The 13,613-nt window shown below is 37.3% G+C and overlaps 1 protein-coding gene across 1 annotated transcript in view; it reads right to left on the bottom strand.

The window, feature by feature from the left end:
- UNKL (unk like zinc finger) overlaps positions 1–13,613 on the bottom strand; it is a 48,387-nt gene that overhangs the window by 12,592 nt on the left and 22,182 nt on the right. The window contains exons 9-11 of the mRNA XM_082772271.1: positions 9,166–9,354; positions 7,634–7,696; positions 3,829–3,994 (exon numbers count right to left, since the gene is read on the bottom strand). Coding sequence (XP_082628397.1) covers positions 3,829–3,994; positions 7,634–7,696; positions 9,166–9,354 — 418 coding nt within the window. The remainder of the gene's footprint in view (positions 1–3,828; positions 3,995–7,633; positions 7,697–9,165; positions 9,355–13,613) is intronic.

The raw sequence follows: 13,613 nt of genomic DNA, 5'->3' as shown, positions 1-13,613 counted from the left end.
CATCTCTGAAAATATTAATTGTAAGCCGACAAAATTATATTACTTGCATAGAATGCAAACTAAAATTCATCTCCTTCTAACTTTGACATCTAAAAATAATTTTAAAATTATTTTATGTTCTAACACCCAGATCATAAAACAAATCTTTTAGGAAAGTAAGCTATATACTTGTGAGACTGCAGAAAAAGATCTGTGATTTTATATTCTATATACATTTATTTCATAGAAACATTAGAAGAGCAAACGCCTAACTTACCATTGCTAAGTGCTGACTCACTGTCTGCAGGCTCCTGGTCTCTGGTACACATTGATTTAAACACAGAAACCTTCAAGTATACCAGCTAATCACAGCAACTCCCTGGTCATGTGACTTACACCACATGATGTGAAAAAACAGTGTCTTTCGAATCACAAAACATTCCCTGTCATAGCCTACTGAATAAAATATATTTACTGTAAAAGTGCCCTGTGTTTCAACAAGTTTGTGCATATGCTGGCTGGCAGGATTGCCACTTAAAAGAATCACACAAGGCTGTCTAAAAGGACTGCTGGAAACATCATGAAGTACAACAAAGGCAAATAGAAGAATGCTGCACCTGGGATAGAATTACCCCTTGCAACAGTACAGGCTGGGGGCCAAATGACCAGAATGCAGCTTTGCAGAAAAAAAAATCTAGGAGTCCTAATGAATTCAGTATGCACCGTGGGCAGTAAAAGCTAACTGCATATTGGCTTGCATTAGTAGAAGTATAGGCAGAAGGCTGAGGGAAGCAACTATTCCCAAGCACCTGTGAGACCATAGCAGGGGTACCACAATTAGTGCAAGAAAGACACTGACAAACTGGAGTGTGTCCAGTTTGTTGCCACCTGGATGGCTAGGGTACTGAAGCATATAATATACAAGGACAACCTAAGAGATACAGGTTTGTTCTGTTCAAGAAAGAGAAAGCTAAGGGAAAAACTAATTAGTACCTTCAACTACCTAATGTTCACGGAGCCATATGCTTCTTGGAGGTTCACAGCAAAAGAACAGTGGGTTAACTGAAGGACATAACTCCTTCAAAAATGTTCTAGAAGGCTGGGAAGAAGGTGAAAATATCCTGACACTCCTTTCTGCTATCAGTGATATGTTTCTCTCAGAGTGAACACTGCTGGCTCAAGAGCCATTTATACCCTTCTGTACTACAAGACTGAGAGAAGAGAGTTTTTTGAGCCATACCAACTACATTTTCAGTAAAGGCAAATCTTGATACAAGCACAGTTTTGTAGATCAAATACGCACATCATCCCCAAACTCTCAAAGTTTGTATTCTTGAAACGATTCATTTGATTTGTCAATACATTTGTGAATTCAAACAGGTGAACCACCAACAGCAGCATGAGATGGTTGATATGTGTTCAAAGACTAACAAATTTCTTGACAGAAGGAGATGAACATGCAATACACATTGTTCAGCCTGCAGTGATATGATGTCAGAAAAAGTACATAGCACTTCATCAGGCCAAACTACATAACTACAAACTAGATAATGTACACAATGTGTACGTTTCATTTTGGAGAACACATAAGCCCTGGAATTTCAAGTTGCTAGTGTTCTGTGCTGCCATGAGGCAGATACTTAAAGAAGTGTTGGGCTGATACAACAGTACCTGGAGTACTGTGTCCAGCTCTGGGCTGCCCAGTACATGGAGAGATATGAAGTTACTGGAGATATTCATCCTTTGAGATATTCAGAAGGCATATGAACATGGCCCTGGGCAACCTGCTCTAGGTGGCCTTGCTTGAGCATGGGGGCTGGACCAGATGACCTCCAGAGGTCCCTTCCTATCTCAACCATTCTGTGATTCTGTGAAGTTTTGACAGCAGCATCAGAAATGGAAATAATGAATCACAGAATCACAGAATGACTCAGGTTGGAGAGGACCTTAAGGATCATCTAGTTCCAATCTCCCGTCATAGGCAGGGATGCCACCCACTAGATCAGGTTGCTCAGGGACTCATCTAACCTGGTCTTAAACACCTTCACGGATGGAGCATTCACAACATCTCTGGGCAACCAGTTCCAGTGTCTCACTGCCCTCTGTTAAAGGATTTCCTCCTAACATCTAATCTTTATCTCCCCTCCTTTAGTTTAAAACCATTCCCCCTTGCCTTGTCATTATCTGATAGAGCAAAGAATTGCTCTCCATCTTTTTCATAAGTCCCCATTAAGTACTGAAAAGCTGCAATGAGTACAGTAATATAATGAATGTAATAAAGATTACATTCTACCTGATGAATCTCCAGCAAAGCACCTGTGGTCTTCAGGGGCTGAGAACAGATAGATTCTGAGTAATTCTCACTGTATTTCACACTGTATCAGTAGATATTTTCCAGTTTATCAACATCCAGCTATGGTTAGGAAGATAGTGGTATCTTCCTTCTTTAGGATAAAAATGTCTGTATCTCTCTATACATACTGTTGAAAACAGATATTCTCCCACCACGTGTCAAGTTCTGTTATTTTTGGAGTGAGAACGTACTTATGTCTAAACACTTGAGTATACCTAATTATCTCCATTCTCTGGTGACAATGAACAGAACAGGATAACGTGATACAATTGCCGAACACCGACTGCATGAAGTTACTGTTGAAGTTCTTCCCTCTGCTATTAAGAACTTAGATAGAAAATCAGTGTCTATTACTCAAATATTTTATACCCTTTTACCGTTTTCCACATAAAAAGCCATAAGACCATAAAAACCTAGCTGTTTGCAAACAAGGGAAAGGCTCTGGGTTAAGGACACAGATTTTGGAATTGAGTATTTCCTGAACCTGTCCTGGGTACCCAGAAATCAAGGGCTGTTGTTTGCAGAACTGGAAATTTAAGATGTCTTCGTTCTTTCTCTCTTCCCTGTACCCATTCTAAAATTGAGCTTACAGTCCCCCCTGTCACCCATCCCCCCTGACATGATACATTTAACTGACATGCATTTCTGTCTGGTGATCTTCTGAAACTTGGAAGAGTCCAGAAGGTTCACTGATTCAGCCTCAAGCACAGAGACAGCATGCTCTGTGTGCAAAGTTAGCTTGCGCTCTCCTAATAGGAGCTCACTGTTGCTGGTATGTTTTGACTGGTAATGGGTCTGAGCCTTCACATCCCATTGCCCTTCTGTGACGCCTGCACTGTTCTGCCACACAGCTGGAGGTGTCACAGTGCAAACTGTTGCCACTCATAATAGGCGTCCCTCCAACCCTGATAGAGTAGCACTATTAAACACCAGTCAGACAGGCTGTCAGCACAGTAATGTGGATTTTTTTATTTTTTTTTTAATTTGTTGGGAACAGAAGTGCAGAGGTACTAATAGGCCAACTCCTGTTCTTACCCCTGTCATCAGAGTGGTTCCAAAAAGTGTTTATCAATATGATGATAGGTGCTTTATATATATAAACATAAATAGATACATATAAATATATATATATGTGTGTGTATATATATATATAAGTCAAATCTCAGCAGCCCATCAACAGATGTTGATTTGACATTACTTTTAGGAACACACTGAGTTGCATTACAAAGGGTTTATGTTGGCCACTACCAATGACAAATTAGTTTAAATGTCCTGTTCACTCATTCCTATGCTCACATTAGAGACGTTGTGAAAAATAATGATTTTGGGGAAAATCATTTAAATTAACATTCAGATATTGCTTTTAATTACATATAATAAAGAACGTACAACATTACTGTCTTTACCAAAAACCTGTTCTGAACCTACATTAAAATAAGGAGAATTGAATAATGCAGCAAACCACATACAATCAGAGGTTGAATGTTAAGACTTACCTGTAAGTGATTCAACTGTGTTACCACCAGAATAAAATGGGAGAGCTTTGGCACTAACAGCTGAGACAGTTGGAGGAGATGAACAATCTGATCCAACACTGGAGGCCAGACTGGAAGTTATACTTGAAGCAAGTGGATTAACCACTGAAAAAACACTGAGATGGTTCTGTTAAAAACAAACAAACAAACAAACATATATATATATATATATATATATTAGTACATATATACTTACAGAGACTTATGTGAAAACACATGAAATAAATAGAATGTAGTTTTAAAAGTTATTTCAGTTCTAAGAAAAAGAAATCCAGAAGAAACCTCTAAATGAATAGATTAGAATAATCTTCATTATAATTTACCAACGTGTATTTCTCTAATGTGGTTGGACATGGCTATCACATGAGGGAATTCTGCTTCCAGAAAAAAAGGTTTTTAAGTAACTTCAAATAAACTCTACAATCATAGTTAGTCAGCTGTAGTCTGATGACCCTTTTCAAAAGGAAAATATCTACTGAGTAATTGTACCATTTCATAATACATTTGTACACATATTGTACACGTATTTATTTGATCTGCATTTTTTCCCATTTAATCTAAATACAGTTGGCACATAAACTGATCTTCAGTTTAGACAGTTGCGAAACATGACTGACCTACACACATGTACCACATAATATAACGACATGTATCTATGCTACTTCTTTCTAGCTGAATAGTGTTGTCATAGAATTCATACCATTAAATTAAAAAATGTAATAAATACAAACAAAATGTAACCATGAAGCATTCTAAACTAGCAAATAACTTCACAAAGTCTACATGGTCTTGGTGAAAGCTCTCCAGCATATGAATTCTTTTTATTGTTTTACCCACTTCCTTGAGTCTTTTGGTTAAGAAAAACAACATTTAACAGTGACTGAATCAATCCAACATCCTCTCGTTGCTTTCTATGGGATGAACCATGATTGTGTATTATCTACTGAGTACTCTCCTGATTTCTACTAATACTATGGAATTTTTCCTATTTCAAAAGTAGACGTAATACAAGATTGAGACTGATAATGACCATCAAAATGAACCACGAACATAAGACAAGTATCTCTGTCCAGACTGAAAGATCACGTTGCTACAGGAACTGTTCAGTCGTGTTTTAATTGCTGATGGAGATTCCACAAACTCTCTGGCTCTCTGTTTTGATCTCTGGCCATCCTCACTGTGTAAGACATGCACTGTATTTTACAGTATGACTTTGAAAGAATGAATGAAAAAGACAATTTCCAAGGAACTCTGCAAGATTAGCAAATACAATTACAATCTCATTTCCAAGCTTGTATTCTTTCATCTGGTATAAGCAGAAATAAATATCTATTTCAAAGGAGAGAAGATCCCTTCATCAATGCCAAACAACTTCTCTCCACCACCTTTCCCCTCCCAACAACAGACATTTTGCTTTTCAGGTCCTGCCTGAAGTATGTGATGCTAACTACTGTCACAAAATCTTCTGGGAGGAGCAGAGCTGCTCTATAGCCTATACAAAATGTAATGTAATGCTTTTGTTCCATGCATTTGCTGCAATTTCAGCTGAAGTCCAACTTCCTTCCTTAGCTATAGCTAGGAAAAACTACTCTAACAGCCAGATTTACAGAAAAATACAAATAATCTAAATAAACTGTATACATCTTATTACAAACTATACAACCTATGATATATAAAAGGATTTAAGGATTTCAGGCTGTTGTGGTACAGTCTTTAAAAAAATTACAAAACCAGAAATTTCATTAATTTTAAACCTGGTATGACTGATTCTTCTTAGTGGCAACCAGTGACAGGATAAGAGGCAACAGCCACAAACTGCAGTACATAAAGTTACACTTAGACATTGAACTTTAAAAAAAAAAAAAAAAAAAAAAACACAAACACGCAATTGTGGCCAAACATTGAAGCATATAGCTCTAAGTCTCCCTTCCTGAAGATAAACACTACCGGACAAGGTCCTAAGCAACCTGTTCTAGCTGACCTTGCTTTGACAAGGGGAAAGATAGACTACAGACCTCCAGAGGTCCCTTCTAAGCTCAACTATCCTATGATTCTATGATAGGCTTTTCCAAGCTTTGTTCCAACATTAAAATTTACACTGAATTAACAACATATTCTCTAATATATCAATGCAACATGCTAAGAATTTTTATATTACTGAAAAATTATCATTCAAAATACATGCCCTTTTGGCCTGTCCCATCTTAAGCTGAGGCCTCTTGGTGCGAGTGGAGTGAAGAAACCTCACACACCCACAAAAAGCTGATGGATTTTTTCAATTAGTACTCTTTCTCCCCAGCAAAAATACCTACACCTGCTGGACTATTTACTCATTTCTGCCTACCACATTTACAAGCAGCAAGCCTCTTGTCCCACCCTGTTTCCACAGAGATGCACTTGGGCTGCTCAAAGGTTACTTTCCTTCCTCTCTTTTGACAGACCAAGACTGACACTATCTGTGACTTCCAAACTCCATGCTGGAGGATATCTAAACAGAACAGAGAGACAAAATAAACAGAAACGAGTCAGGAGAGAAAGGTTATTTAAAAAAAGATGTCAAGAATTTATAATACTTAGCAGAATTTCAAACATTCTGCACTAATTAAGTGCAAATTATATAGCTTTAATTTTTTTATTTATTTTTTTTTTAATAAGAAGAGAATAAAAGAATGAAAACAACCTGCAAATATTTTTAGGAACATTAGCTAATAGGAAAATTCATGTAATTCAGGTTGGAAGGAACTGCAGCAGGGCATCTAGTCCAACCACTTGATCAGAGCTAATCTGTCTATGAAGTAGTCTGATCTTGAAAACCTCCAACGATGAAGAGTGTACAAGCAAATTCTGCAAACACTGCTTGATTCTCCCAATGCTGAAAAACTTTTCCTTGTATCCAGTCTTAGCTACTTGCTCCAGCTTATAAGTTCTCTCTTGTCCACCCAGTAGCATCACTGTGAACATGCTGGCTCTGTCTTCTTGAGTTCCCCATAGGTATTTGGAAAGCTGCTATTGGGTCCTCCTGAAGCCTTCTTTTCTCCAAGTTAAACAAGCTCTGCTTCCTCAGCCTCTCCTCACAGGACAAGTGCTCCTGGACCCAGACCATCTTGTCATCCCTTCACTGAACTTGCTTGCTCTAAGTAGTTTATTGAGGTAATTCTAATACTTGGGGGCCAACACTGAATGTGGTATTCTAGTTGTGGTCTAAAAAGTGCAAAACAGAGTGGAGTAAACCCTTCCCTTGATCTACTGCCATGCTCCTGTTAATAGAACATGGGATAATGTTTGGTCTTCTTTGCAGCCAGACAACACTGTTGGCTCACATTTAGCTTGCTGTCTACATAGACCCTCAGGCACTTTTACACAGTGCCGCTTCCCTCTGTTAGTTCTTGTTCTCACCCTGTACTACAAAATCACAAAATGGTTGAGGTTGGAATGGACCCTCTGGAGATCATCTGGTCCAACCGCCCTGCTCAAGCAGGGGCACTTGGAGTAGGTTGCCCAGGACTATGTCCAGACAACTTCTGAATATTTCAAAGGACAGAGACTCTACAGTCTCTCTGGGCAACCTGCTCTAGTGCTCAGTCACCCTCACAGTAAAGCAGCATTTCCTGCTATTCAGACAGAAGTTCTTGTGTTCACTGCCTCTTGTCTTGTCACTAGTTGCAATTTTTCCTTAGAATATTACAAAGTGCCACAGAACTTTGATACTGCATTAATGGATGACCAAAAAGGGCAAAATATTACAGTGTTTAGCTTCTGGCAATACCTGTTTGTTGTCTTGTTCACTTATTTTCTGCTGATTCTCAGCTGAGAAACTTCGCTGCTTTGCCTAAAACAAGAAAACTCTATATAATATATGAACTTAATGAGTCATTGCTATAAATTATCTAATTAGTTTATGAAGGGTCACTGGCATCCCTGTAACGATGCCTTAAAGAGGATGACTTTGTTTTCCTCACTGCAGTCCCATATGGAGCACTGAATTTTTATGCTCATAAAGTCAATGTACGTGAAAAAGGAAAGGCAGCTGCAACTGTTCCACTTACATGCACAACTGAGCGCATGCAAGTTATTTCTGGTCCAAAAACTGAGTAGCCATGTTAGCACTATGTTGTGACTTAAATAACATGTTTGAAGTGCTCACCAGCTGGGGAATAATTCTCCAAGAGGCTGGTGAGATAGAAGCCTGAGTTAGCCATAAGTTTCAGTGGAACTGCCTATGTTTTCCCTTTAAGTAATGATGCTACAAATAACAAGCAAAACAATTTCAAACATAAGGGCAGATTTTATTTGAAGACCATTTTGTAATAAGATAACTTTTGAAATGAGTGAAACATATATAAATTAAAGGAAACTGTAAGCATTTTCTCTACGCCCGCTGTGTTCTTGAAGAGCAGAATGAAAAACATCTCTTTTCAGACTAATAATTTTCAGTGATTTCCTTAATTACAGTAACCTCTGCATGGCTCCTGTCTCTTTAGGAAAAAAAAAATAATCAGTTCTTTCTGCTGCCTTTGAGCAGTTCTGTTGCGCTTGTTCCTTTGGGAGATTGCTAATCTCTCTTGCAGTGAATGCTCCCTGTTGCAACTCTCCTCCTTATAAGCCTCCATGCTTTTTTTCTCAGTTCCAAAGTCCCTCACTGCCTCCTCTCTAAACAGATTCAATGTGGCCAGGAAAAGGCAAGCACATGACTTTCTTGCTGTTCAGACACATGCTTTGTAGCAGTACATTACTCACTGATGGTGAACTAAGTGGCAAAACTGACTTTAATCAATGTTACATCTTTTCTCAATTATTGCTACAGAGCTCTCTTTTTAAGAGGCTTGTATTTTATCATTGGTCTGTCTCAGCAATGAACTTGTCTGAGAGGTAGCTGCAGGTGGGACAAGAAACAGAAATTAATCAAAGATTAGCACTCATAAATAGTCTCAACAGCCAGAAATAATGTGTATTTTCACCATGTTTTCAACAAAAATTAAAAGCAAACCCTAACAAGTCTAGATAGTTTTTGTTTGTTTGTTTTTTCATTGTTATCTTGCTTTATTCTAGGCTACATGGGCTCAAAATAACAATCACAATGCTTCTGCAAAGTTACAACTTACTATATATCAGTTGACACTTTGCAAGGGTGTTCTTGGCCAGTGACAACTGTAGTTTGACACTGTTTAGCTCACAACAGAAGACGGCTCCCAACTCTGTTTTAAATGAGGGCAGATATGTGAGGCAGAGAACATTTTCTTCTGAATCAAATTATGTTAAGATTGCATTTGTAATTCTACACCCATATTGTTCACATACCTGATCTTCTCGTTCAAAACCTGGTGCTTTTGGATAGCTAGATGTTGGTGAAGAAACACCTGATGTACTAGACTCAGAACACAGAACACCATTTGCTAATGATCTCTGTCTACAAAGAGGTCCCAGAGGTGACAAAGAACTACTGCTACTAGAAGTTGATGTTACAGTTGGACTTGAAGAACAGGAAATCTGTAGAAGACAGAAAACAGTGTCTAATATACTCTATAATATTTTTACATATCTATTTTCCCTTTAGAACACAATTAGTTGAAATTATAGATCAATTTCAATTTCTATTAATACAACGCCAACTTCAGCATATCTGTGTATTTTTTGATATTACCTTAAAAACTATCTGATAGCAAAAGTAACATGGAGATATTGTAACTATACAAATTTCAAAAGAAGATGCATTTGTACATACCAGAATATTGCCTTGTTTGTTCCCTATGCACAAAATGACTCTCAGGCAGAAATTACTTGCTTTCTGACAACTATGACTACCATTCATTCATGTATTTCTTTATTTAGTTTGAAGTAAGCATTGTATGACATTTCACACTTTCAAAGAACTCACCGGGATCAAGTTCAATAAGAAAAAGTCAAGTAGAAGTTTGGCAAAAAGTAAGTCAATGCCCATTTGTATATCTCAAAAGGCTGTTTTCTGAGATTCTTAAATAATTCATTAATGAATAAACATCCTCAACACTTTAAAATTTAAAACACTACTGAATTTATACATTTTTGATCTGATATACAACTTCCAGAGAGTTATAAATTTCTGAAGTAAAAGGCTTAAGGTGAAGTTGTAATCTTTGTAAGCAGGCCTGGAATATATGTTCACTCAAAGTATAATTCCAATGAACCTGAAATTTAGAAGTCAGGTGGCAGATTCCTACAATAAACATGTTCAAGTGAAACTGTGGGTACTGCTTGTTTCTACATTTTTTTAAAATAAACCTTTTAATTTTTTCAAGCCAGGCTAATAACTAGACTCAGTTCTCTCAGTGGTGAGAACACTCAGTGATGAGACACATTTCAATCCCTCTTTCACTTGATTCAGAACAGTCTGTGAAGTTTCAAGAACCTGAACTAGTCAAGGCTCTGTACGATAGTGGAGTAAAATTCTGCCAAAGTTGTTTTCATTTGTTTAAAGACAAAACACACACTGAATCAGACAGACTGAAAATAACTATATAGCTTACTACTAAACTCTCAACTTAGGGTTAACCTTAACTCTTACTTTATGCTCCAAAGAATGTGAAAGTATTTTAAACAAATCAGGATTTTAAAATGAGACACCTCTCTCCCCAGAATAGCATAACCTCAAGATGTCCCTCCTGCACAGCAGGAACTTCAGATTCAAATTCCTTTAAATCAGGTAGAGGACACACGTGAACCTACAGGTAGGTCATCTTAACCTTGGACAGAACAAACACCTGAACAAATGTAAGCCGTACAGCCACTGAGTATTATTACCTATGCATTCACTCACACCTTTTCCTACATAAAATCTGCTGTTGCAGACCTTATCTGCATACAGTTGCGCAATTATATCGTTTCTGAAATCCAAAGAGAGCTTACCTATGTAAGAATGAAACATACATGTACATATAGCCTGACAGACAACAGAAGTACAAGAGTGGACACCACAGCAAAAGTAATTAAATTGATAGCAAAGGTTTATTCAGACAAAATTCCTACTGAAGTCAAAGGCTGTAGAATTCATGTTTTGATCACAAGCTAGTTACGGCACATAATGTTTCTCTTTCTGTTACCATTCACCGCAAATCCAAAACTGAGGATTGCCCTTGTGCATGGATTAGGAAGGTAGCAATTTTTTTAAAATTCAAATATATTGAAATCTTGCTTATCCTAAAGAGAAAATTGAAGGGAAAAAAAAAAAAAAAAAAGGAAGAAAAAAGAAAAAAAAAAAGGGACACTGCCAGGAAAAAAACATTGATCTTAAGTGAAATTAAAAACCTGTGGAGTTTTGGTTTGGTTTTGTTGCCAAAAACTTGTTAAGGTATTCAGTTCCATATCCAAAGATTTTGAAAACTTATTATGAACAATACAGTTACATCTTCTAAGAATATTTAAAAAACATATTTCTGGTAGCAGAGGGTTCCTTAATGCAGCAGACAAGTAGGTAAATTAAAATGAGTAGACAGTGAAGGCACATTAACACCAGAAGTAAGATAATAGTCTAGATAAACTACAGATTCCATTTAAGGATGTGATTTCCCTTATCTGCACAGAATGTTTCTCAGATGTAAATTTCACATCCACATTTTCATATAGGCAGGCAACATAGATTAATTTACAGGCAGAGGAAGACGTACATCATGGTTACCCCCCTGCAATGCAGTTACTCCCTCACAACGTGACCTAATGTAGTCTAGGGGAAAGGGAGGAAGGAAGATAGTCATTATGGATTATTTATCTTGGAGAGCTACCTGCAGACAATAGAACCGTATATGGAACTACACTCTTTTTCAACCAGAAGTAAAGGGCTTGAGGTACAGAGCTACTGGTCAAGCTCAGATGCTATGAGATGTGTATACTGTCAGGTAAGATTATAAGGTGCCATTCATATGACCCTTGTTTTTACAGTAGGTATCAACAGTAGCATTAACATCTACAGAGAGAGCTTCAAGCATTAAGAACTTACACAATAATAATTTGTGTAGTTTTGCCACAAAATAAATAAGTAAATACTGCTCAGCCACCAAAGCTGCAGGAAGCAGCATCTGATTACACATATGTTTAGATTTTTGATTTTAAACTCTGAAGAGTCAACCATGATGAGAGTAGATAGCAATAGCCTCTACTCTGCCTTTTGTATTTTCCAGCAAAAAAAAAACAACAACACATTAAGTTTTAGTAACTACGTTATATAGTACCACAAATTCTGTATGACTCAACTTGCAGAGAATACATGAAAAAAAATGTGTCATATAATATCCACAGTAGGCTAAAATATACAAGCAGGAAAAAATAAATTTTTGCATTTCAAGCCTAGGATGAATTTACAGGACAGTTTACATATAAAGTAAGTCTTTTTGGTATGAAGTTATTATTTGGAATTTATTCCTATCTTCTGCCAGCCCCTATACTGTACATTTATTCCCCTAATATAAATGTAGTAAGATGAGCTGTTGGATTAGACCCAAGCTAATATCCTGCTACCAAAAGGGGGCAAGAGACAATATTTAGGAAAAATACCCGATCCTGGTCATTATCTAAGGTCATCGAACAAAAGTAATTTCTAAGGCAGAGAAGGCAAATGGAAGAATTTTAGGGCCACCTCCTTTTCATATCTTTGAGAGACTCCTCCAGGTCTGGTGAAGATGTTCCAGCCCTTAATGTCAACACTTATCAGGGTCCTCCACCTTTCTGTCCAGGCTTGAAAATGCATCTCTTCCATGACTCAAAGGTAGGTGGACTCCACAGAGAAATCATGACAGGTTACACTGCCACTCATCTGACAAAAAATAATTTCTCAAATATTTAGTCATCTATTGCAGCCTGATACACGACACCTTTAAGACCACTGCTCCTGTATCTCAACGATCTCGCTTTTTTTTGCGCAAGTAAGATAAAAAGAACATTCAAGAAATGTCAAGAAATGTATCACTAGAAACAGTCATTCAACTTAGTGCAATATCAATGCCAAGATGACGAATGAACGTGCATTTTGTATCAGAAGGGACTTTTGTTCATAATTAACATGAAATCAAATGTTAGTACTAACATCAAAATAAGTGTAATATCAGCATGAGAAGGAAAAATAGCATAAGGGAGAGGAAGGGAAACTATAAATACTTAGATGAACATGTAAGGATGTAATGAAGGTATTAGTTTACAAAAGTTATTTAAAACAGAGCCTCCTCACTAACAACTTGGATTGTACAGCATTTTTAATGGGCTCATTCTTTCAATATTTTTTATAGAAAGGGAAATAGTATTAAACTCTCAAACTGTGGACATAGGCAACAGGTAGTTAAACAACTTGCTCCGAGTCAAGGAGGTTTTTTATGACTGAGCAGAGAACCGAGTTAGGTCTCTCAAGCCCAAGGTTTGTGCTCTAAGTACTACACCACCCTTCTCCTCTAGAAGTAAAGAAAACAGCAGGTTACTTCACTGGCGTAATACAGCAGTACAGGTGAAAGAAGTTTTGGAATATGAATAGAGAGATTTAGTTCTGAAGACTCAAAAGAAGTGAGAAAGTCTGACTATGGAGTGGAAAAAAAAAAAAAAAAAACACTAAAATCACTAAAATTAAGTTCACTTGGGAGCAGCATCTGATGGTGCTGAGAATGAAGATGAAGGAGACAGAAATACAAAGCTTATTGGAACAGAGAGAAAAGCATGAACAAAGAATGTAAACATGGTGCCAGAGCAGAGAAAAATGGAGGGAGGTAGGAAAGCATACAGTGACTGCTTTA

Source organism: Aythya marila (assembly GCF_965140915.1).
Source record: "Aythya marila genome assembly, chromosome: 15".
NCBI lineage: Eukaryota > Metazoa > Chordata > Aves > Anseriformes > Anatidae > Aythya > Aythya marila.
The sequence above is the reverse complement of the archived record's forward strand: the minus strand, read 5'-3'. Positions and strand labels throughout refer to the sequence as shown.